The sequence below is a fragment of the Centruroides sculpturatus genome, unplaced genomic scaffold (assembly GCF_000671375.1).
Source record: "Centruroides sculpturatus isolate CEXI.00-Female unplaced genomic scaffold, Cexi_2.0 scaffold527, whole genome shotgun sequence".
In the NCBI taxonomy this organism is placed as follows: Eukaryota; Metazoa; Arthropoda; class Arachnida; order Scorpiones; family Buthidae; genus Centruroides; species Centruroides sculpturatus.
The window spans coordinates 271,034-297,821 of record NW_019384763.1 but is presented as its reverse complement, the minus strand read 5'-3'; the positions used below and the strand labels follow the sequence as shown (position 1 = coordinate 297,821).

General features: G+C 30.9%; 3 protein-coding genes and 1 long non-coding RNA gene across 10 annotated transcripts in view; 3 read left to right on the top strand and 1 right to left on the bottom strand.

Moving 5' to 3' along the window:
• Window positions 1-18,624, top strand: part of LOC111628852 (coiled-coil domain-containing protein 137-like) — a 46,448-nt gene extending 27,824 nt beyond the window's left edge. Inside the window, exon 4 of the mRNA XM_023372705.1 lies at window positions 18,389-18,624. Coding sequence (XP_023228473.1) covers window positions 18,389-18,621 — 233 coding nt within the window. The 3' untranslated portion in view covers window positions 18,622-18,624. The remainder of the gene's footprint in view (window positions 1-18,388) is intronic.
• Window positions 1,456-2,087, top strand: LOC111628853. The gene is made up of 2 exons (XR_002757239.1): window positions 1,456-1,844; window positions 1,915-2,087. It is a non-coding gene; the product is annotated as an uncharacterized LOC111628853 (long non-coding RNA).
• On the bottom strand, window positions 3,821-15,800 carry LOC111628851 (cytochrome c oxidase assembly protein COX11, mitochondrial-like). Of its 6 annotated transcripts, none has more exons than XM_023372700.1 (7): window positions 13,252-13,733; window positions 12,661-12,980; window positions 11,553-11,705; window positions 4,801-4,926; window positions 4,662-4,703; window positions 4,445-4,593; window positions 3,821-4,220 (listed from the first exon to the last, which is right to left on the bottom strand). In XM_023372700.1, exons 1-6 carry the CDS (start codon window positions 13,313-13,315, stop codon window positions 4,453-4,455), a joined length of 846 nt encoding a protein of 281 aa, XP_023228468.1. In that variant the 5' UTR covers window positions 13,316-13,733; the 3' UTR covers window positions 3,821-4,220; window positions 4,445-4,452. The 6 variants fall into 6 exon arrangements, with proteins under 6 accessions (XP_023228468.1, XP_023228469.1, XP_023228470.1 ...); XM_023372701.1 differs by lacking the exon at window positions 3,821-4,220 and adding an exon at window positions 4,292-4,353; XM_023372702.1 differs by lacking the exons at window positions 3,821-4,220; window positions 13,252-13,733 and adding an exon at window positions 15,731-15,800 and having other exon boundaries at window positions 4,360-4,593.
• A 1,519-nt stretch (window positions 18,625-20,143) lies between the features above and the next one.
• Window positions 20,144-26,788, top strand: part of LOC111628850 (DNA excision repair protein ERCC-6-like) — an 18,720-nt gene continuing 12,075 nt past the window's right edge. For both annotated transcript variants that reach the window (XM_023372698.1, XM_023372697.1), the window contains exons 1-6: window positions 20,144-20,537; window positions 22,021-22,141; window positions 23,313-23,418; window positions 23,495-24,031; window positions 24,104-24,233; window positions 24,427-24,558. In XM_023372698.1, the coding sequence (XP_023228466.1) occupies window positions 20,269-20,537; window positions 22,021-22,141; window positions 23,313-23,418; window positions 23,495-24,031; window positions 24,104-24,233; window positions 24,427-24,558 (1,295 nt within the window). In that variant the 5' untranslated portion in view covers window positions 20,144-20,268. The remainder of the gene's footprint in view (window positions 20,538-22,020; window positions 22,142-23,312; window positions 23,419-23,494; window positions 24,032-24,103; window positions 24,234-24,426; window positions 24,559-26,788) is intronic.

Below are 26,788 nucleotides of genomic sequence, written 5' to 3'. Positions count from 1 at the left end.
CGCACATCCACCTCAGCATTCGCATCTCTGCCACATGCAATTGCTTCTCTTTGGTGGCTGTCATCGGCCAGCACTCGCACCCATACATAAGCACGGGTCTGATGACAGTTTTATATATTAGCCCTCTTATTTTAAATGGCATGCGTTTGTCACAAGTTATTCCTGTCACCTGTTTCCACTTTAACCATCCTGCATTGATCCTCCTAGTAACCTCCCTATCAATGTTGCCATCTTTCTGGAGCAGAGATCCCAGATATTGGAATTCAGTACTTTCTGGCAATGGTATTCCATTTAGTTTTAACGAACCAGTACCAGGGAGACCGTCAAAATTACAGAACATATACTCCGTCTTGTTTGGCTGATTTTTAGTCCCTCATTTTCCAGCACGTGTTGCCATTTGTTTAGCCGTCTCTGTAATTCTTTCCTGCCCTCATCAATGAGGACTATGTCATCTGCAAACAGGACACACCAGGGTACGTCCTCTTGTACAGCAGATGTTATCACATCCATAACTAATAGGAAGAGGTATGGGCTGAGTGCTGACCCCTGATGTAAGCCCACTCTTACTTCGAACATGTCCATCAATCTGGCTGCAGTTCTAACTTGCGTGCTGGCCCTATAGTACATATCTTCAATTGTCACTATGTATTGAAGCGGCACACCTTTCTTCCTAAGGCACCACCAAAGGACTTCTCTCGGGACTCTGTCATGCACTTTTTCCAAGTCTATGAACATCATATGCAGGTTTCTCCTCACAGATCGGTACTTCTCCATCACCTGTCTCACCACGAATATGGCATCTGTAGTACTCCTCCCAGGCATAAATCCAAACTGGCCTTCAGTGACACTAGTTTCCTCTCTAATCCTTCGTTCAATTACCTTTTCAAAAAGTTTCATTGTGTGAGCCAATAGTTTTATCCCCCTATAATTATTACATTCCTGCACATCCCCTTTTTCTTTAAAGATGGGTACTAAATAGCTTCTTCTCCATTCATTGGGTATAGTTCCTTTTAACAGTACTTTGTTAACAGCTCTGTTAACCAGTCTCTTCCCTCCTCTCCTAGGACTTTCCATACCTCTATTGCTATCTGATCTGGCCCACTGATTTCCCATTTTTCATTTTATTCAATGGCAGCTTTATTTCCTATTTCTCTATTATGCCTACTAGGCCTATATTTGGCTCAACATTTTCAGTTTTAGTTTGTCTGTCATTCTCCACATTCATAAGGTCTTTAAAGTATGTTTTCCACCGGGCCTTAATTTCTTCATTTTTAGTTAGCACTTTGCCATTTGTGTTCTTTATACACTTGATATAGGTCATATCTTTACTAGATTTTACAAATATAAAAAGAAATTATTTATTGTGACATCATCACAATCTGGGGGCTGCAACATTTAATCATATTTTTATTTATTTAATTTAAAATATATGCTCACCACCTCAAATTAGTACTGTAGTGTTTTGCCCCTGTACATCATACTTTTCTGTTAGCAATAGAGCAATATTCCTTTCGGGAAAATATTTGAACTGAAATATCATGACTTACAGTTTGCATCAGAAATTTGTATGTAGTTAATAGGGACCTCCTGCCCTTAAGCTTTCCATATATGATCTTGACTTTCATTTATCTAAGTATATATTACAGTATATTAAATTAAAAACTTGAAAGTTATGCAACTTGTTGCTGGATTTTTTTCCATAGCAGTTATTGTTAATTAGATAGAATGGAAATTTTAAGTTAAATTATTTTTTGTTAGGAAAAGAAAATTAGCACAACAGAAGAAAAAAGAGAAAAAACTAATGAAAATTGAAAACAAAAAAGATGACTTTGAAGAATTTAAAGGTAATACATACATTAGCAATTTTTATATGAAGTTTTTCATGTTTAACTGATTTTTAGTTCTTCTTTTCAGATGAAATAAAATTTGGAGAAGTTGTAAAAGAACCCCCAAAACTGACATGTTTGAAACAAATTACTAAATTAAAAAGCAAACCCAGTTTACGTAATTACAAAGTTAATGTTTCTGTTCATTGATTTTAAATGAATATAAGTTATTTGTATAAGAAGAATAAATTTTTTAAATTTAATAACCATAATGTGTGACAAATTCATCTATAAAATGGCATTCCCAAGAAATAAATTTTATTTCTTTGACTTAAGTTTGTTAGAAAGATCTGAAATATTTTGTAATGTACTGTACATAAAATAGAAATGGATAAAACTCTATGGTAATTAAAATTTTATTTGAATCTTAAAAGAATTTTTGAGTGGTGTGTTAAAAACGTATCTTACTTGGAAAGTGTACATTTTTTCAATAAATAAGAATTTGTCAAAATCAACAATTGCATTTGTAATGGATCATACTTAATTTGATGTAAGATAATATTAAAGTTTGCAGTGCAAATTTCATATACTCCAAACTATAAATTAAGATGTAGGCCAGAATATATGTATATATAATTGCTTCTGCAAATTTTAAATATAATAAGACTACAAAAACCAGCTGGTTGGCAAAGAGTTAAAGGCATCAGTCTACCACTCTGAGGGACCTGGGATTGAATCCAGGTAGGTGAAAAACCACTTCACCTGCCTCACCTTTCATGGGCACTCTCTTCTGGATATGTCAAGCCCCAATCTCTACCCATTGTGTATCTGACCAGATCCTTGATGGTTATGGAGAAAACACCCACAAGGTGAAGTCCAAAATGAAAAAAGACTAAAAAAGTATTCTACTAAACTCTTAGCTTCCCTTCTCTTTAGATTTCTTTCACAACTTTTACTCTTTCTAAACAACTGATACAGCTCATTCACTAATTTGCCTTTAAAAAATTTCTGTTTTTAAATGACTTGAAATTATTTTATGATGCATTACAGAAAGTTTACTAATAATTGTTTTTTAAATAAATTATCATATTTACTTGGGTATAGGAAAATCTCGCGTATAGGACGAGGTGTGACTTTAAAGATCAAAATTTAAAAAATTAGATTTATTAATACAATTCTATTTCGTTTAATTACAAAATATCAAATGCATGTATTAAGGCAAACAACCATGTTTGCCTTAATACATGATGAATTGAAAACAAAACCAAAACATTATAGGTGATTGGAAAAAGTTTATTTTTAATTATTCAGAATGTGCTAAATATTCATTAAAAATAACAATTTAACTAATATAAAATAACTACATTTATAATTATTGCTAAGTGACCTGCATTTCACTAATGTTTTTATAAATAACGAGAAACTATTTTCTGCCAATGAATGAGATGCAATGCGGTTTTTAATTGATGAATGTAGGATTAAACCAATAAACAAAGGGGTGTGTGTCTTAATTTGTTTACAGTAGGTGCCAATTTGTGATAAATAGACTGTAAACCTATAATGACAGCATCAAGCATACATGGTTTACAGAAATTATTGCAAAAACGCAAAGAATCCTTCGTTTGCACGTATAGGACAACTAGGGTTTTTGAAGCAGTGAAAAATGAATAAAAACCTCATCTTAAATGCGAGCAAATATGGTATTTTTCAAAACGAATTTTCATAAGATATTAAGTTGTTTTTACTTTTCTTATGGGTTATCCAAACAAAGATCAATTAATGTTTGTAAATAAACCAAAATGCAAATTTTAGTGTCATTATTAATAGAATGTGTGATGTCAAGTGTATTTTTATATGTAAATTATCTAAACATTTGCTTCTAATCTTTTCTTGTCTTTTATATTTCAAAATTAAACTAAAAATATCAGTGATTTAAGAAGATTGAGAATCATAAATATTTAATTGGTTCTGTTGTCAAGACTACAAATTGCAGAAGGACGAGTTGGGGAAAATCGAAGAGGATCACCACCTAGGTCAAGGGAACCACAGTAACAAAAGCACAGACACCACGGTCCCTCGACTTCAGCAGTTCTCTCCTCCGATTCCTCCCCATTCCGACTTCCGGAGGATGATGGCAACCCCATCGCGGATGTGGACAAACTGTCACTCCCCATGTCCTCCACAATAAGAGACAGTTGGATGATTAGGGATGGGGCCCAACATATGCAGATGGATCACTCTTAAAAATTTCTGGGGCTTTTTGACCAGTCCAGATTCAATCCCGGGTCTCAGATCAGTAGGCTGCTGTCTTAACTGCTCAGGCCATAGCTGTGATATTATTCAACATGCAGTATATCAAAGTTGATTGATCAGAAACCATTAGGCCTTTTTAAACTTAAAAAAATTACAATTTATTATATATATTCTATATTTTACATAAATTCAATAACTTTTATTCAAAATTTTCTGTATAATTTTATTTCATTCCAGTTTTAATATCATTTAAAGATATTTTTTCAAAATTATCCTAAAGAATAAAAGTACAATCTAGAATTATACACATATTGATATTTGATGAAATGTATATAAATATAATTCAGATAATTTAAAGTGTTTACATTTTAATTTATTTGAAGGTAGGTACTGGTAAATTTAAACCTGGTTTTGCTTCAAAAAACGTATATGATAGAGTTAATTCGTCTACATCTTCTAGACTAGGATCTTCAGAAAATCCTGGATCAATGTAAAAGAAGACAGGCATGTCCACCTAGTGAATATAAACAGTTTTAATTTTTCTAAACTATATTGAAAGATAAGCAAATACACAAAAAATACCTCTTCATCTGGATTCAATCTTTGTTCTTCAAAACAAAAACACTACAGAAAACAACTTTAACCATTAGGAAACTTTAATATAGTTTTGTAAATTTAATTTGTAATTCCATCTAAAAATTAAAATAAATATCTTTCAAACCTGTATTTTATTGAAATATTGACCAGCTTCAAATGGAAGTACATTATAAGTTGCAATACCAGTTACAGGAGCATTTGTTGGATTTCTCGCTGTATAAAATGCCAAAGCAGTTTCTCCAGGTACTAACTAAAATATAAACAATTATATTTAAATTAGGAAAAATTCATTAAAATAAAATTCTCTAAATTAAATTTGATGTAAGAAGGACAGTTTTTTTTACAAATAGCAATAATTATACTATTTGTGATAAGCATACAATACAGTAAATTTTTTATGTTAAATGAGAAAGTTAGGATTTGGACTAGACAGATATGAATTCACAAATCAAAATAAGATAAAAAATGCCTTAATGAAATAATTATATCATTAAAATGTTTTCTAGTACTTTTGATCTGCTTTGGCTCATCATTAGGAAGGAAATAAGTATAGAATTCTATTGCTGTGGAAACAAAATAAAGTTTAATACAACAAACAAAGTACCAAAAAATCCAGCAACATTCATTGAAGAAAATCAACATTTTCAATTATTTTTAGTAGTCATCCTCAGGTTAGAATAAAAGAATAGGATGATCTGAGAATGACACTATAAATAATTAAAAACAGTTTTCTTCAATGGATGTTGCTGGATTTTTTTGGTATTTTGTGTTTGATATATCTAAGCATCCAGCAATTAATATTATCTCCATATTACATCATGGAGCTAATATTAAATAAAGTTTGTTCCTTTTTAGAAGAAAGTTGTAGTTTATAGTTTTTAATTAAGTCTCCTTAAAAATCGGTGAAGACTGAGAAGGCTATTTTCTTGTGGTGGTTTATTTAAAGATTTTAGTTTTTTAACTTTTACCTTTTTTAAAATAGAGTAGTTGCACCAGTGAATGACCAATTAAGCACTTTGATAAAGAGATTTCTATATAATCACTTAAGAAACGAACATTTAACATAAGTAATGGTCATTGCTGGTTACCAAGAACTACTTATTCAAAGAGTGACTTTTTAATTTTCTGTAATATTTATTAAATTAATGACATAATGTTTTTAAAATTTAAAAATCACCAATGAATGATTGTAATTGACTAGCTGAGAGCTAGTGAATGACCACAAGTGAGTAATAATGAATAACCAGAGTTTTAGGATACTATATGCAATTTTATACCATTGTATACTATATATGTGTTGGCAATTCTATGTAATTCAGTCATGTAATTTCAGATTAAGAAATTGGAATAAAAATTTTAATTTTTGAAATTTTAAATTTCAAAAATTTCTATAACATTGTACATATATTATCAGTTTGATAAGTAGAAAAATGTATTTCATAGATATGCAATATTGCAATAATAATTTTCTAAATTTATCTGATTGTTATCAGATGCAATGGCTTCCTTGAAATCTGATAACAAATTAAGTGGAATCTCATTTTCTATCAGTTGCAGTGCGCATTTATCTAGTTCTCCATAATTAATTGATAAATCAGGTTCATTTTCGGAAAACAATTCTTTATGTCTAGCAGAAATACAATTTGATTATTCCACCTTATTTGGATCAAAAGGAAACAAACCACATGTTTCAAATCCATATGGAATTGTTTCCAATTTCATAGCTTTCTTGTAAGATTCAAAGAATAAAGCTGCAAAGTTAGTTTTGTAAACTGATTTTGATTATTGTTGTTTATGTTTTTTGACACTTCTTCTCTGACATTTAAGTGGTCAAAAAATTGCAAAATCACGTTGGATAATATCAGTTGTATTTGGCAACGAACAAAAAAACGGAGACTTCTTTTCTCAACACAAAAATCATAGTTTTTCATTTATAGGGGATTTATGTCCATCAAGAAGGAAGAATACAGGAAACTGAATATTCTTATCCAGAAGGCAGGGGTAAAAGTCATTTGAAACATATTCATAAAATGTGGCACTTATCATCCATCCTGAATCACTTTTTCTGCCTACAGCAAAGCCATCTGGAACTGAATCTACAATATGCTTTGGAATTCTCTTGTATGGGAACACTATTATAAGATCTACTGACTGGCCACTTGCAGAATAATTACACAATACTGTGATACACTGTTTTTCTTGTCCTGATGCAACGTTATAAAAGTTCTTATATGCTTTAGGTCTAGAAATTTGCCAGTTTTTGAACAAAACAACATCCCTGTTTCATCTGTATTGAAAATATGGGAAGGATTTTGCAGAATATCACTTGCATGGTCTTCTCTCAAATAATTATTTAATTCTCAAAACCAATTCCTTATCATCTCTTTTCAAGCTGCTGCTCGAGCTTTGGATATCACTTCTGTATTCTTTGCTGCTATATTAGGATGTTTTTTAGAAAAAGCTTTAGCCATTTTTTTCCAGGGCAATCATCATTAAATGGGTTCTTTTGTTTCATATCTTTCATAACTGCATCTTTTACTTCATCAGGATGCATGGGTTAACCCAATTTGGCTTTCCCAATAATCCATTTTTCCAACCTGTCTCTTCCTCTGCTTTAGTTAATGTTGCCTATTTTTGTTCCATTGGTACTTTTCAATGTAATTTATTTATTAAAATTTCTTTTGGAATGTTACATTTTTTGCTAGTCTTATTATCACTCATTTTATTTTCATCTACTGCTTCTACATATGCATATAATTCTTCTTCTTCACTATATTGAAAACATCCATAGGCTTTTTTCTTTTTATTTATTTCATCTGCCATTTTGAATTTATCTGAATAAAAATAAATTCAAATGTCTTTAATTACTCATCTCAAACCATTTTAATTTTCAGCAATGAATGACCACATAACTTTAAACCATGGTCATTTACTGGTACAGTACAAGTAGGTTTTTTGGTCATTCATTCATTCAAAATCTGTGAATGCTGCTTCATTAGTATGAAGCAGCATTCACAGATTTTGAATTTTGTGCTTAGAAATGAAAATAACCCATATTACTTTATCACCATTAAATGACCGAAGTGTTCCTTCACTGGTGAAGAATCACTTTTCAGATCCAGTAAGTGACTACCCCCTATCTACACACCTTTAAAGGTTAGAATTAATTTTGATACTCTAACCATACTAATCTACAAAACTATTTCTTTACTCAATGCTTTGGAAAATCAATAATTATTTTAAAATACTGCTATATGAATCCTTGCCACAATTCTTACCTTATTACAATGCAAGCAAGATTACACCTTACACACACATCTCAAGAAACCTGCCATATTTCAAACGATATCATGCATTTCTGAATGACCAGTGAAAGAGAATATTTTAAAATGTAGCTGATTTTCAGTAATTCAGCACTTCTGATTAGTTTTTCTTTTTTAAACAAATTTCTGACAATATGGTCATTCACTGGAGCAACTACCCTATTACCTTTTAACTTATTCAAAAAGGAATTTGGACATTTAACATTTATGTAGCCATGGTATTACCTATTTACCATAATTCTAAATTTACTAACGACATGTAAATGTTTATCTTATCATTTTATCTAATTTTATTGTTATTTCATCCTAATTTATCTCATGTGTATGTCATTCTTGTGCCTATATTGATTTAAATTTAACTTTGAAAATTTGTATTTCTTTCAGAATATTTAATGTTGCATTCAAAAATACATATTTCATTTTCAAATATTTAATGTTCCCTTTTTTTAAAATTTTAATGTTCCAAAGTTACGTTCTTCACTTGAAGATGATATTGATAAAGTGTCGAAGGTGCTTGTGTTGATAATAAAAACTGTTTAATGCCAATAGACAGTAGTTATTTCTTGTTTTAATATACTTGTATAATTGTATATTATAACATTGTAGTATATATAATATATATATATAAGTATAGGATGCCTAAATTTTTGCCTAGGGGTTTCAGATACTCTCGTACCAGTCCTGGGTATGAGCAGGGTCATGCCTCAGTCGTCACAACCGTGTATGTCTGTTTTGTATTTTGTATATTATATGTAATTAGTAGGTGCAGAGTAATAAATATCTGGGATTTACCTGGAGAATACACTTTACCATTTCCCTCTGTTTTCCTACAACTGTGACAATAACACAACACAATGTGAACAGATTTATTGGCACACACACATAGCTTATCCAAGCAGAGGCTTGCCACTGTGACTCAAACACAATAGAACAGTACTTACCAAAAAATATTTAAAATTTGGAAATTCAAACATACTATCAAAATATTGTCAAATGCAGTTATACATTGTAACAGATAAATAATCACGATCCACGAAAAAACCTTTTTTACGAGGGTTATTTTCACTATTAAGTTCCACGAGTACTTTCGACCTCCACCGAGGTCTGCTTCAGGTGGTGACTGTCGACCCGACCGTTGTAACGATGTTGCCAACGATGTAAATAAATAAACGTGCGCGTCGGGTTTCACCCCTCCAACCGCCATTGCTCGAACTCCTCGAATAAATACTTCCATGCCTGTGCCGCGGACCAAGGCTTTGTTATAACCATGTTCCACGGCAATTTTTTCTATGCGTCGGATCTCCGACCTTGCGTCGCGCACATGTGTGTGGTGCGTGAAAGCCCGTTTGGTAAGGGCTCGGAAAGCCGCCATTTTGTAAACAAAGGGGTCAGAAGAGCACGCGGGGATGAACAGCGGGAATAAGGGCGGACTTCCGGAACACCAAAGTTATCAGACACGTGTTCCGCGCGGATCACATCCGTCACCTGGAGGCCTGGGAGATTCACAAAGCTAGCAGGGGGGGGCAACTGCATCAACTACAAGGACGGGGAAACTCTTGCACAGGCGTGGAAGTATTTATTCGAGGAGTTCGAGCAATGGCGGTCGGAGGGGTGAAACCCGACGCGCACGTTTATTTATTTACATCGTTGGCAACATCGTTACAACGGTCGGGTCGACACTCACCACCTGAAGCAGACCTCGGTGGAGGTCGAAAGTACTAGTGGAACGTAATAGTGAAAATAACCCTCGTAAAAAAGGTTTTTTCGTGGATCGTTATTATTAAACGAGGTGTTAAATTGTTGGAAGTAATTATCTTAGGTAAATAATCATTTTTGAAGTACTGTGAAAGGATTAGAAAGAAAAAAAATTATAAAAATCTAATCTGTATATTTTTAGTTTGTTAGATTGACAATAAAGTAATTCAAATACATCATTAACAATTAAAATTGCAACACTGAAAAAATTTATATTGGATTCAAAATTTGCAGGTTGCATGGTAGTATGAAAATGATTAAAAGTACAGTGTATGTGCAAATTTTTCTTGACAGAACACCACTGAAAATATTTCATACAAAGGGTATAAAAGGCAACCAAAAAAAGCAGATCCAAAGAACATTGCCATGAATGACTAACTGTTACTGTGCTAATAAGGACCAAACAGTCAACATATTGAAAATAGAACTAAAAATATAATTTAAATTATATAGCCATATTTATAGTATAGAAGACATTAGATAAAAGAATTAAAAAACATTATTTTTCTTTAGTCAAAATAGAGACTTAATGAGTCTCTTGTCACATTGGCAATAAAAATTGATGTTAAAATATTGTGGAATATATCTATGTTAATTTATGACTCTAGAAGTGCTTACTAACCAATAAACTGTAACAACCAGAACATTTTTCCAACAAAAGATTGGTTATCTGAACATTTTTGACTTAATTTATAAAAATGTCTCAGGTCAACATGGGCTGGTGGAAAATCTGGAGAAAGCTAAATTAATTTAAAAAGTCTTTAATGATAAACACATAAAAGCAATTCTGAAAATTTATAAAGCCTCCAGAGAGGAAAAATGTATCAATTCCCAAGAAGTGGAATGTTATCTCTGGTGTGACGGATGTTCGAGAATTTGAAAGTCACGTAATTTGGTGATAATAATGCCCTTTGCAATACAGAATCATACATTTAGTAATTCACAGAGGCTAAAGCATTCTCAAGCATTCATCTGTTCACAAGTATTTGTTTGGTGCTAAATAGAAGGCAGGACCATTGAAAACTTGTGTGGGACCCAGGGATGGAGTGGACTCCTTTCACTGCTCAGTGGGTTCCTTTAGCTATTGTTTATTTGAAAAAAATAAAATACATAGAATGAGATAGCATATTTGATACATAGAATGTTTCTTTATTAATAATAAAACAGTTTTAAATATTTCATTTTCTGTTAGTAAAACTAATGTTAATTTTTCAGGGATAGGAACCATTGGTCTGTAAATTTTCTTCAGACCCAGGAAAAATCTCCAGCTCCTCCCCTCTCAATGACAAGAGGGTGATATATTGAAGTTTGTATTTTGAAAGATCCAATTCTAATTTTTTATAATCAAGTAGCAATATAGAAATTTTCTTGTACCTTTATTTAGAAGAAATAAAAAAAAATAACAACAATTTTTAATCTTTAGATAATAGAGGTTGCGGCCAACGTTTTCAACGTGAAAACGTGTAAGTTGGACATTCAGTGCTTCCTTCCTGTAAGCCTAGACATTTGACAATGGTGTTTGGAACATCAAGCATGATTCCACTGACGTTCCAAACATCATTGTCAAACGTCTATGCTTACAGGAAGGCAGAGCTGAACGTCTGATGTACACATATTCGCGTTGAAAACGTCGGCCGCAACCTCTCTATTCTCTAGAATTTATTGAAATAAAATGACATTATATTATATTTGACAAATTTTGATAACATAAATTACTAAGACTTATGCATCATTTCTGTACCAGTTATTTTAAACTTGTTCTGGTTTAAATAGATTTATTGTAAAATTTTTTAAATACCTTAATTTCATTTTGTTGAGGCTTAAAATTCCACTGAAGACTAGAAATTGTATCTGCATTGAAATGAACTGTAATAGTACGATCAATAATTCTAGGCATGTTTGCTATCTTATCATCATCAGCAATTACTGCTTGTCCACCTTTACCTGTAGCCTGAAAAAGTAATTTTACAAAAATTAAAAAACAAAATAATATTGAAAAATTTATATAATAATTCTTTTGGCAAAATTGCAGCTCTGAATGAGGTAGTTGAGACCTTATCAGAGCTATAGACCATGTCTATAGGAGTAAAAAAGTCAAAGGAACCAATGGTCTGTACTTGACCCTTTGTAAGACAGCTCCCTGAAATCAGCTTATAAACACTTGATAGGCTTAACAGAGTTCATAGTAGCATGACTCGGAGTGCACCCTGGAAGTAGTTGGTACAATGGCTTTTGTGCTATTTAGCTGTTTCTAGTAAAATGGAAAACAGTTGATTTTTAGTACTGTTTTGAGAAACAGTTTCAGATTTTTTCATTTACACTTTTATCTTATTTTTGAGGGTTTTCAAAATTCCACATAGACTGATTTTGAGAGCTTATATCTCACAAAGGGTCACATGCAAACCAAGAATTTCTTTGACTTTTTTACTTCTATCCCAAAGGAGTAAAGAAAGTCAAAGAAACCAATGGTCTACAGCTCTGATGTCACAATCACTTTATTCAGAGCTCTAATTTTACATATTTTTATATTAAATACTAGCTGTACTCGGCCACATGTTGCTATGGCTCAAAATGTATCTATTATAAATGTATAACACTCCCCACGGGAGGGAATTTCGAAAAATCCCTTCTTAGTGTACATTCTCTTGACGTACCCTATTAAAACGCAATCAAAAATGCATCTAAAATAGTAGAATAGAAGACCAGTTCTTCACGGTAAGCCTTAATTTTGTCCCTCTCCCCTGCGGGGGGGAGTTTTGACATCTATACAATATAAAAACACGTGCGTATTCGAATATAATGGTGTGTCAAAATTTCAAAGCAATCAGTTAAGAACTTTTGGAGATTAAGATTTTGAACAAACAAACATTTACATTTTTATTTATATAGATTAATTAATAACTTACCTGACAATAAATTCTGTATAGTGGAACTGCTGCATAACTTAAACCTCCAAAGAGTAAAACAAATCCAGTTATATATAGTCTTGTAGTTCTATTTTTAAATTTTTGATTATCGGTATAAGATACAAGGTACTGTTTTGAAGTGTTAAACTTTCTGATACTATTTTTCCAAGTCACAACAGGAAGATCTGTTTTGCAATATATATATCTAGATATTTTACATTTCGTCACAAGTGAACTTGTATATAATTTATTTGTGATTCCATAAAATGACTTAGTCCTCAATGATTGAAAAATGCAAGAAACACACAAATACATTCTATCTGTAAAAAAAAGTAATAATAAGAAATATTTTGGGAAAGTCAAATGTATAATATTAAATGGTAATTCCATAGATACATGTTTTTTATAATCAACAAAAGAAATTTTAATATTTGTTTTTCCTATGTACTCTCTCACAGTTTTTATATGCAATGCATTTTTAAGATTTTAAACAATTTTAAGAATAACTCTTAAGTTTAAGACATTATCACATGCTTTACATGCAAAATATATTATTAAATTTACACATAAAAATATAATTAATAAAATAACTTTTCATTTTTAACTCATTCCCTCCTATGGTTATGAAATGGACCTTTTTTCCCATACCCAGCATGGATTTAGCCAGATCCTAATGCAGACAGCTGGGTGGTAGCAGACAGGGCCAGATATATCCTAGACAGACTGGCCATGAAAAATTCCTGAGGTTTCTTGGCTTGGATCTGACCCAGATGTGGCAAAGCAGTAGGCTGATACCTTAGCTATCCAGCTGTTCAAATAATATGCTATTAGAAATTCTCTTTAAAATATTAAAATAAATGAAGAATAGTTATAATTAACATTTTTACAATGTTTTTAAAGTTTTTCTTACAGCATTTTTAGAACTGTAAGTTCAAACCATCTAATTTTTAATGTTAAAATCTGATGCAGGTCTATGAAAGGGGTCAAAAACATTTGTTTGAGTAAAGGAGAATGTTGCTGGAAGAAGTATTTAAGGTGTTGTTCAATCTAATTTAGTTTCAGTTTTGATAGTACAGTAGAGCCTCGAAAACTCAGCACTCAATAACCCGGCACTCCGGATAACTCAGCCACACTCTGGCAGGGCAAAAAAATCCTTAGTTCATTTTCATTATAGACAGCTTTATAAAAGTATAAAAGCTCTCATAAAGTATTATTCTGAGGTCTGTCTTATCAGGTAAATTACTGTACACAGTGTATTCATTAATTTTCATTTTCATGTAGTAAAGGCTCTATGCCTTCATAAAGGACGTACAGTACTTTTCCTTTGTTTAAGGGTATTTGAGCAGTTTATTCTCTGTCGTATTCTCAAGTAAACAATACATACAAGTACAGTACAGTATTTTCTGAGGAAACACTCATACTTATTTTTTTAAACCCCATTCCTGATAATCCGGCATTTTCACAAATTCGGCCATCCTTCGGTCCACATTAGGCCGAGTTTTCGAGGCTCTACTGTAGTAGGTTTCTTTTATAAATAAACAACAGTAGTACATATAAATTTGAAATATTTTCCAATGGTAAATGATATTAAACAGTATGAATTAATGCCAATTAGCAGAAAATAATATTCAATAAAAAGTGGCAAGCAGCTGCAATAATTTATTGCAGATGGTTCCCACTTTTTATCAGATGGCCAAGGCAATCAAAGGAAATCAGCCTACTGTTTTGGGGAACCTGGGATTATATTTGGGTGAGTAATGTCAGAAATTTTTCATCAATAGTCTATATTGGATACATCAGGTCATATCCCTCACTACCCAGCTATCTTATTCAGGATTCAACTAGGCCCACAATAAGACAGCTGGGTAGTTAGGGATATGACTTGACATACCAGTACAGACTATTCATGAAAAATTTCTGGGATTATAGAGGACACTGCATTTCTACAAAATGGCTATTTTATCCAGGTCGCTTATAGCAAATGTAAGATTAATCATATATTACTGTCCAATATAATGATATATGTTGCTTGTAGCTGTTTATCAAGAAATTTTATAGGAGAACAATTATTGCTAGTAGGGCACGCCATTTTATGTGGTATTATCAAAACTAATAAGCGACTTCATTCTATACAAATTTGTGCTCTTTGTGTCGAAAAACATCAGCTTTGACATGTGTCCCATCAAGGCTGGATTTACAAGATAGGTAAGCTGTTGCTTAGGGCCTCGAGTTCCAAGGGACTTCAAAAATTTCTACAAAAAAGAAAATTGAAGTCAAATTTTGTAATAAAAGTTTTTACAGACCAACAAAATATACTTTCCTTTTTATTTTGTGTAGTGTTTAATTAATATGTTTATGTTAATTCTTTTGTTTTTATGATTGACTTGTAAAATTGTGAAGGATTGGTAAAGGAATGCTTAAATCTGGTCCCGTGTCCCACACAAAATTGGTGGCATTTTAAACCGTAAGGAAAAATCCTTTAAAATTGACGGCATAACTCGTCGACGTAAAGGCAGACAATCGGAAAACTTTTTTGCCAATCGCTAACAGTCTTCCCGTCGGTCACACTTACGAGTTTCTCCAAATTCTAATTTTCAAATAATTCTGTTTTTTACGTGGGAATAGACGAAAACTTATATCGGGCTCCGGTACGGCTTTGAAATTGCAATTTGAAACGCAACAAAAAGCTTTGCTTTTCCTATTGCCATTCATCTTTACCGTTGCGAATACACAAGAATGATTTAAACGACCCAGATAAACTGAAGAAAAAAGGTCCTCTTACTGCCAACAGGGTGGAAAGGCCCAAAAATGGAAAAAAATGGTATCGAGTTACACGAAGTAACTTCAAAATGATAAAATATAATTAAATGAATTTGAGCACCGTAAAACGTAAATAACACGTGACTAAAGTTAAAATTTATGTAACTCACAGAAATAAACGAATTTTTACTAAATGAAGAATTCTAATAATTGTCAAAATAATAAAATTTATATTTCGTATATTTATGGAAAAGTTAATAAATTATTTATAAATTTTTAAAAAATGTCGAAATACATTCGACAACCTCACGTATTTTTGGACGCTAAAAACCACGTGTCCGCTATTTTCCTTTAAACTGTCGCACCGCTTCGAGATTAAGTTCGCACTGGTGTTTTAGTTCGAGATTAAGTGTCATGGCCGCTTAATGGTGTGGAAAGTTGCTTTTTAGGTTAAATCGGGAGTGTTTAATTTACGTATTTATTCAATTTTAAGTAAAATTTGCCACGATAAACTCGTAATCGATATGGATGAAGAAAAAGAAATTGAAACGAAAGAAGAAGATCGGTGTAAAGTTAAGATCGGGGGATTTAGTATAGATACTTCTTGCATTCCTTGTGTTAGTGCAGACAAACAGACAGACGAATTAGCCGCTTTGGGAGTTTTCGCCTACGATCAGACGGAATTCGAAACGAATGTCATCGATCAAGTGGACAAAGCCATTAAGAAAGAGGAAGACGAAAGAAAGAAAAGTGAAGCAAAGAGAGATTTAAAAGCTGTTCTGGATGAAATTAAGTAATTATAATCCATTTTTGTTTAAACTTAAGCACTTAAAAATGAAAGGAAAAACTCTCGAGGCAAATAACAAATTGAAAAATGGAGCAACGTATCTAAATTGTGTGTTTTAAATATTAAAATTTTCAAAATATTGCTTACAAATCAAGAATATTTGAGCAGTGTGTTTGTGGCTTTGTTTATGAGTTGTAAACAAAGCCACAAACCCATTAAAATCAAGTTAACCCTGCAATGAATGGCTGGGTCTCTGGCGACTTTTGCGTTATGTATTTGTTATGTTTGTATATGGGTAGGCAGTTCGTATTACGTGGACGTTCCTACTCGGGGTGATACGACAAATTTATGTAAAATTCAAATTGAATAATTTTACTCTGCCGTGGCTGGCGGACGGTTTGGGTCTGATGGACCCGGGCCGTTCGTTCGCGAAAGTCTTGTTTTGTGCTTTGTATACGTGTTCATTTTTTTTTTTTCAGTTGTTTGTTTATGTAATTTGTAGGTTTTAATGCCGTGTGTCTAGTGGACAATTACGTTTTTATTGTATGTGCTTTTGATTTCTTTTTGAATCACTTAAATTTTGCTTGCAGTGAACATACTTCTGTATTACAATACAATGACTTTTTTGATATAGTTTAGAAAAAAGTTGAGATTATTGAAAAAATAGGCTTTTACGTGTATTAAAACGCCTTCTGTAAGTATAATTGATACTTTTTGGTAACCTAAAAAACATTGTAGAAAAATAAGCGCGAGTTTACTCGCCCGGGTCTGTCGGATCCGGGGCATTCGTTCGCGAGATTTTCCGGGACATTTGCTGCAGAGTTATTAATTAAACTCTCCCCAAGTTTTTGTTTTCTTGAGATTGGAAGAAAAAAATTTTGGCTAAAAAAATTTATCATAAAAAAAGTATTGTTAACCAATTACTTACCTGTTTAAAGTGGGAAATAGTATTATTTTATCCAGTCGTGTTAAGTGATTATTGTGCATATTAAAGTTATATTAAGTGAGGTTTTCTGGTTTTATACATTTATAGCACTGACAAATTTTTGAAATTAAATAAAATATGATCATAATTTAGATGCAAATGTTACACCTTAATTTCTATTTTATTTTTTATTGTTTTTATCATTCTTTAATTATAACTTAGACAGATAGATTTGGACATTACTTGGCAAAAAATATTATTATATCTATTTTAAGTTAAAAGTGTTATATAAATTAAGTAAACAATTGTTTATCATCATCAGAATACCACTGGAAATATAAANTAGCTAGGTGTATACTGTAAAATATGTTGATTTTTGTCTAAATTTTGATTTGTTGATTTCTGTAAGATTTTCTTATTTTTTATTAACCCTCAATACCAAAATAATCCCGGGATCCCGGGATTGACTAAGTATAATCCCGAAATCCCGGGATTAGAAATAAGGACCGGGATCGAATTCCCTAGTTCTGACACAAGAAATTTGTTGTAGTAATGTATGATACATTAGGTGAATGCACATATAAATTGAATATACAGTTCAATATATTAACAATTAAAGACTAATTTGTCTTTAAAACAAAATAACAAGTTTTAAAAATGTTGCATTCTGTAAAAATGAATCTCATATTTCGATCACTCTTTCTTGAAGTGTATTCTTTAGCACTGGATCATTTTTAATCATATCTCTTCTCTCGTCATATTCTCTTCTCTTTGCCCTGGCTTCTGCAGGCATGGCATGATATTCGTCTTTGGGTCTATTGTTCACAATGTATCACATATGCCATTCACTGCTGGAAAAGGAAGTTATTCAGAATTACAAACATACTATACTTCTTCATTCATACTTAGGCATTACTTGGTTGAAATAAGTTGTTACTATGTATACATTTATGTATGATATATGAAATGAAGTTCAGGTAGATTAGGGATGTGTGAGGGAATGATCATGCAAATACATACATATCTGATGGGAATGATGACCACAATGCAATGTTTTCTGCTTTAAAGTTGGGACTTTGACTTATGAAGTAAGGGCATCAAATTGTCCACTTCTGTGAGAATGAGCCATGTGGAAATTAGTTTGTACTTCAATAAAGCAAGTTCTGAAGTAATTATATTAAAAGAATTGCAATAGTTATAGCTAGAGTTTTAGTAAAGGAAAGGCTAATTTACTAATTGAAACATTTCTTTAATAGTTAAAAGTGATAAAGAAAAAGAACAAGAAGGAATGACAAATCCAGTGAAATATATACCAGATAAAATGAAACAGAGGGAAAATGAAACAGAAGAGCATTTCATTTGGAGGATTAATCAACTAGCCAATCAGTCACTTGTGGAGGCAGAAATTGACCGAAAATATGGTGTTGATGTTTTAGAAAAAAATGAAATAATAAAGAATGACAAAAAGTTAAAAAATAAACAGTTGTAAGTATAATTATTGTTGATTTTTTTTAAAGTTTTTGTTTACATTTAAGCAAAGAAGAGTATAATCTATACTTTGCTTGAAATAAGTTGTTACTAAGTTGTTCTGTATCTTTGATATCAATATATTCTACAGTCAAAACAGTAATTTTCTAGGAATTAGCAAATCCACAGATGCCAAAATCACCAAACAATCAACAACTTATATTTTATCCAGATAAATTTTGGAAATTTACAATATTTTCCTCCTCAGTTGATTTCCTTCAATACAAGCAAAATAAGGCACAAATGTTTTCTGATACACTTTCAATTCCAATGTTTCAACTGTTAAATCACTTTATTTTTAAACCATAACATTTTTAAAAAACCTTAAGCCCCATATTTCTAAATAAATTACTGTGCTATGTAATATTACTTTATACATAATCATTGTGTGCAAAGTAATATTAGGTAGTATACCTAACATACCACTATTAACTATAGTATTTTAACTATATATATATAATACTATTCCCATAGAGGTTGTGGCTCTTGCATATTTCTGATGGGCAATATATGGCTCCTACTCTGACAAGGTTTGGCCATCCTTAGTATATAATATTGAGTAAAAATAATTATTTTATTTTAAAAATACTTGCTTCATTGTTGAACTAGCTCTCAGTTCTATTTTTTAATACTAAGATTTGTAAATATGGATGAAAACTTTTCAATAATGACCAATTATCATCATCATTATAAAAGTTGTTTATTTTTCACAAAACCATCATAATCTTGGTTTATTATTAATATACTACTATTTTCAGAAAGAAATTTTTATTTTGACAATCATTTAAAGAAAATTTTACTAAATTTCTTCATCTAATATATAATCGAGACGGGTTGATAATAATAATAAGCGCAGAGCCCAAACGATTAGGAGTTGAAAGTTGAAATTTGGTACAGTTAGGGTACACCACGAGAACACACACTAAGAAGGGATTTCTCGAAATCCCCCCGGGAGAAAGACAGGATTAAGGCTTAACACTTCCATCAACAATGGAAGTGTTACGTAACAATGGAATTGTTAAGAGAAAGCAACGTGCAAGATTTACAGGCACAGATGCAGTTTTTTCATTTTTGCGGGAAATCGAACATATTTTTAGAACCATCTAAAAATTCTCTAATTAGTCTGGAAACAAGGGGACCCAATTCTTGCATTCTGTGAAAACGGGTAAGGTTGACNATAAAATATAATTAAATGAATTTGAGCACCGTAAAACGTAAATAACACGTGACTAAAGTTAAAATTTATGTAACTCACAGAAATAAACGAATTTTTACTAAATGAAGAATTCTAATAATTGTCAAAATAATAAAATTTATATTTCGTATATTTATGGAAAAGTTAATAAATTATTTATAAATTTTTAAAAAATGTCGAAATACATTCGACAACCTCACGTATTTTTGGACGCTAAAAACCACGTGTCCGCTATTTTCCTTTAAACTGTCGCACCGCTTCGAGATTAAGTTCGCACTGGTGTTTTAGTTCGAGATTAAGTGTCATGGCCGCTTAATGGTGTGGAAAGTTGCTTTTTAGGTTAAATCGGGAGTGTTTAATTTACGTATTTATTCAATTTTAAGTAAAATTTGCCACGATAAACTCGTAATCGATATGGATGAAGAAAAAGAAATTGAAACGAAAGAAGAAGATCGGTGTAAAGTTAACATCGGGGGATTTAGTATAGATACTTCTTGCATTCCTTGTGTTAGTGCAGACAAACAGACAGACGAATTAGCCGCTTTGGGAGTTTTCGCCTACGATCAGACGGAATTCGAAACGAATGTCATCGATCAAGTGGACAAAGCCATTAAGAAAGAGGAAGACGAAAGAAAGAAAAGTGAAGCAAAGAGAGATTTAAAAGCTGTTCTGGATGAAATTAAGTAATTATAATCCATTTTTGTTTAAACTTAAGCACTTAAAAATGAAAGGAAAAACTCTCGAGGCAAATAACAAATTGAAAAATGGAGCAACGTATCTAAATTGTGTGTTTTAAATATTAAAATTTTCAAAATATTGCTTACAAATCAAGAATATTTGAGCAGTGTGTTTGTGGCTTTGTTTATGAGTTGTAAACAAAGCCACAAACCCATTAAAATCAAGTTAACCCTGCAATGAATGGCTGGGTCTCTGGCGACTTTTGCGTTATGTATTTGTTATGTTTGTATATGGGTAGGCAGTTCGTATTACGCGGACGTTCCTACTCGGGGTGATACGACAAATTTATGTAAAATTCAAATTGAATAATTTTACTCTGCCGTGGCTGGCGGACGGTTTGGGTCTGATGGACCCGGGCCGTTCGTTCGCGAAAGTCTTGTTTTGTGCTTTGTATACGTGTTCATTTTTTTTTTTTCAGTTGTTTGTTTATGTAATTTGTAGGTTTTAATGCCGTGTGTCTAGTGGACAATTACGTTTTTATTGTATGTGCTTTTGATTTCTTTTTGAATCACTTAAATTTTGCTTGCAGTGAACATACTTCTGTATTACAATACAATGACTTTTTTGATATAGTTTAGAAAAAAGTTGAGATTATTGAAAAAATAGGCTTTTACGTGTATTAAAACACCTTCTGTAAGTATAATTGATACTTTTTGGTAACCTAAAAAACATTGTAGAAAAATAAGCGCGAGTTTACTCGCCCGGTTCTGTCGGATCCGGGGCATTCGTTCGCGAGATTTTCCGGGACATTTGCTGCAGAGTTATTAATTAAACTCTCCCCAAGTTTTTGTTTTCTTGAGATTGGAAGAAAAAAATTTTGGCTAAAAAAATTTATCATAAAAAAAGTATTGTTAACCAATTACTTACCTGTTTAAAGTGGGAAATAGTATTATTTTATCCAGTTGTGTTAAGTGATTATTGTGCATATTAAAGTTATATTAAGTGAGGTTTTCTGGTTTTATACATTTATAGCACTGACAAATTTTTGAAATTAAATAAAATATGATCATAATTTAGATGCAAATGTTACACCGTAATTTCTATTTTATTTTTTATTGTTTTTATCATTCTTTAATTATAACTTAGACAGATAGATTTGGACATTACTTGGCAAAAAATATTATTATATCTATTTTAAGTTAAAAGTGTTATATAAATTAAGTAAACAATTGTTTATCATCATCAGAATACCACTGGAAATATAAATAAATTATCACAGTTTATAGGACTATAAATTGTTTATAATTATACTTATATTACAGAATTTTGTAATCTTGTTTATAAAATATAATTTTAATTTAAATAAATTATATTCATATATATTGTATATTAACTTATTTTTAATTGCTAAATGTTTTTAAAGATGAAATTTAAAATATGCAAATGAATTTTATTTGTAATTAAGATTTATAAATTTTATTATTTTAGAATGGTACAGCACAGACTTGACCACATTGAAAAGGCTTTAGCAATGGTTCCTCTAGATACTGGGATGAGTAAAGAAGTAAAACGAACAAGTGAATCAGTAAAAAGAGAAAAAGAAAATAAAGTATGTTAAATTTTTTATATTTAGTTAGAAAGATTTAATTGTTTTAATTTTTTAATTTAAATATTTTTAGGAATGTATAGCATTCAGATTTTGTTCTCATACAGAGTCAAGTATTTTATTTTGGGAAGGACTGTACATAAAAATATGAAAAAATTATAAATTTACCACAAAATGAACATGTCAATAACATTTTAGCTGCGAGGAAATTAACTGCTAAGTTTAATTAATGCAAATGTTTTCAATCATTTTAATATCATCAGGCATCTGAGAATACAATATAACATAATAAAATGTATAAAATGATGAAATGAAGAACAATATTCAAAATTAAAAGATTGTTATGATGTTTATTTTATGTGACAGTTTAGTATGTTCTAATTATGAATTTAATTTGATTGTAGATAAAAATTAACAAAGGCTGTAATTTTATATTAGATGATAATAGAATTAATTGAATCCAATCCAAGTAGTTATTTATAAATAGATGTTAAAGTGGTAGGAATAGTTATTATTTTTTTAAAATATATAATGCTTACTAATAGTAATTTATTAATATATGCATACATACATACAATACATACACATACAAATGTACAGAGTTTCCAAAAAGAAGCTACCATTTCAAATTATGTTAATTATTATCCAAGAAATTTGTAATGTACGTTAAAACATTGTAAAATTGTCCAAGTTTCATATTTGCCACATTTCACAAGGTGCATATTTTTCTCAATGTGTGCACCTCATGTCACATGGCACACATCCAATCAATGCAAATTTTTTCTATACTTGCTACAGCATATTCGCTGTCACTCCTCCCATAGCAGCCACAATTCTACAGCTCCTGCACAATGTACTCATGTTGTACAATGACAATATCTAACTTTGTGAATTGCAGAACAAAAAACACCTTCTCTGTTGTGCACTCATTATTTTCATTTACAGCACTTCACAGAGGTAGTAGACAATAAGATGTTTGAATGAAGATGGGAAATGAAACTTGGATATTTACTGTATATATGTTAATTATTATCTGAGAAGTATATGATTTACACCAATAGAGTAATGTAAAATGGTAGAATTTATTTTGGAAGACTCTGTGTATATATGAAAAGTTTTTGTATAATATTGCTTTTATATAAATCAATAACATTAATAATAGTTTTGTTTACAGATAAAACAATTGAAGAAGTTAGAAGCCAAACGCAAAGCATTAAATTCATATTTGAATGATGATTCAGTTGAAATTGATTCCATGATTAATGAGTTAGAAGGGTTAGGTAAAATGCATTTAGTTGAATAACTACAAAACATACCATATGTATTTAGTTTTACTATAATAAAATTTTTTTTTAGAAAATTGTAATGAAGATGCTGAAGATTTGCTGAGACTAAAGGATCTATTTGCACAAAATAACAATACAAATGATCAGTTAATTAAAACAGGACAGATGACCCCATTTGGTACTGTTGCACCATCAGGCCAGAATAGAAAGAGCATATCAATTTTCATTCCAGATGAACCAACAGAATTTGAAAAATTCCTATTAGCTAAGGAAGAAAATATTCAAAATGTGAAAATGAATAATTCTGATAAATTTAATAACAAAATTATGAAGACAAAAATGTCAGATTCTTCATCTAAACAAAATATAAATAAGAGTCCAAAATTATATTCACTTCTGACTAAGAAATCATCAAAGATACATAATACATCAATAACTGAAAATACAGATTACCATGAAAATGATAATGTAGATGCATTAGAAAAAAATGATACAAGTAATAAAATAACGCCTATTGAAAATATCGATCTCTCATTTAACAGTGACAGTGAATATTTGCCAGATTCTAATGAAGAAATTGAAAGTGATTATAATAATGAAAAGATGGGTATGTAATCTTAGAATATTTTGCGTTTAAGTTTATTTATTAATTTTTATATAATGGTAATTTTTTTAACAGCAAGCAGAAAAAGAAAGATAAAAACTGAAAAAGATGTAAAATCCAAAGTAAGAAAAATCAACTCAGGCAATAATAAGAAAAATAAAATTAAAGATGATGGTAGTACTAGATTATATGTTAAAAGAATCAAGTAAGTAATAGTTTGTTTACAAAAATTTATAATATATTTAATTGTTTAATTTGAATTTGTGATGATTATTTATTTTCATTGACTTACAATTAGGATTTTTTTTATAACACTATAAAAAATAAACCTTCTTTCGGATAGAGTTAATAAATGTTAATGTTATTTATATTAAAATTAATGTGTTACATATTTATAGTGACTATAGAAAGCAATGTGCAAAGGAAAAATATGAAAAATTAAATATGGGAGAAGAAATTACTGAAGATGAAGTTGTGGAGTTTGATGGAAATTTTAAAATCCCAGCAAAATCATGGAATAAATTATATAGGTAAGTTTAAAAATTATAGTAATGAAAACACAAAATGCATAAATAATATAATATAAATAAAGGTTTATCTTTCCAAGTTTGATCCCATTTTTAGAAAAGGAAAAAAAATTAAATTAAAATTGATAAAAATGGTATATAATTTTCAAATGTGATGTGGTACACATGATTCTCCTCCAAATTAGTTGATGACAGATAATTGTATTTAAACATTGATCAAGTTTGTTTTTCAGTGACATATAGTATGTAAGTCTTATTGTAAAAATGATGCATTTATTCAATGTTCACACTGCAGAAATATATATTGTTTCAAATGCTTCTATGTTAATTATCATCCACAAAAACTGCAAACAGATTGAATAATGTTAATAAAAATGTCTTTTTCTTAACAAAATTGGGTTTGAATAACAATAATTTTGTTTATATCTTATTGTCTTCCCAAATAAATATTATGTACAAATTCCATATGTACATGAATATTCAAAAATAATTTTTAAATATACTAAATTTAAAAAAATAACAAGAATACAGTGAAAATTATAGTTTTATATATATATATTAAAAAAAAACCATATTGATAACAATGACATTTGACACGAATGAAACTGATACCCCACTGGCCACTGGCCACTATAAATAATAGGAACTCTATAAAGGTTTTGAGCGATTGTGCAACTTCAACTTTAATTTTCTCCAAATTAGAATTCTTCAAATTAGAAGTTAAGACTATTTACAAAAATATTTAATTTACTATTTCAAATATCCTCACTAAGTTTAATTAATCAAAATCAGTGACCCCAACATCACAACATCCCCTTGTAAGACTGTTGACATTCATCCTTAATTACCCTAACCTCTACTAAGAAAACTGCTTGACACCTTCAATTCTCTCTCAAATGCAATATTTTGTACTTTCCTGCAAAACTGCATTTTACATCAGCAAACAATTGCTTTGAAATGTTACATAAACAGGATCTCTTCATCAATAAAGAATATTATTTATGATTTGTAGGACTTACAAAATAAACTCAAGATGTAGGAAGGTGAAACTAATTTGTCTCATTATTATTTTATAGTTATTGCTTATCATAGTTTAAATTTGTTATATATTAGCTTGATACAAATTACTGAAATTTTCAAACAAATTTTGGGGATATTTATTTGTTGCTCTTTCATATATGTTTATACATCATTGCAGTAATAGAGAACTATTCTAATATATTTTGTGTCACATTGGCCTTTTCACATCAACAAAACTTCATAGGGATCACTTAATGCCAAGTGTAATGATTGAAATCCAGGCACTTATTGAAAATGACACATTATTTTTCATCATTGAACACAGTGGAAAATATGTATTGTGATAAGCATAACTTAAAATATATTATTTGATGCTTAAGATTACAGATGCTTCCCTATTTACAAAGAAGTTAGGTTATCGAGGTTTTGTTGTAAGTCAAAAACAAACCTAGAAAGTACCTTTGTACATAGAGTAACTACTTATTGTTAGTGTTTGAACCTTCAGTATACTTAATAAAATACATTAGACTCATTTATCCACTTGCAACTGCCTAGTAGCAGGTGTTTCAAACATGGTTTTTTTTCCAGCTAATACATTTAGTTTTATAATGTCCAGTTTAGCTTCCACACTAATAACAGAAACACAGCCTTGATTTTTGACTTTGATGTGGTCTTTTCAGTCTTACTTCACTTTTCAAGTGCTATTCACATTCACTTGATTGTTGAGCTGTACCAAACAATGAAAAAAATGACAGTGTTGTTTTGCACTCGTGCAGTTTAAATAACCATTCCTGATACTTTTTGATCACAGTAGTATCACTTCACTTTTTTTTTTGTAAAAAAAAAAAACTCCTATTTTGTTTACCGTGTTTCCCCAAAAATAAGACATCCGCAGAAAATAAGACCTAGCACAGATTTTGCTGAATTGCGAAATATAAGACCTCCCCCCGAAAGTAAGACCTAGCGAAGTTTTTTTTAGTCATAACGGTCATCAACAGATGGTTGAAAGTGGCCATTGGCTTTTTGAAAGTACAGCCACTGATTGGTCAGCAGACAATTAGGCCACACGGCATGATTTGCAGGAGACTATGGCTTGGGAATCACAGATTTGCATAACGTTACGGCTGGTAATGGCTAATTGGTCGGCCGGGAATCACGCCACATGACATTTGCATAGTGCTACGGTTCAGTAAGCACTAATTGGTCATCGAGT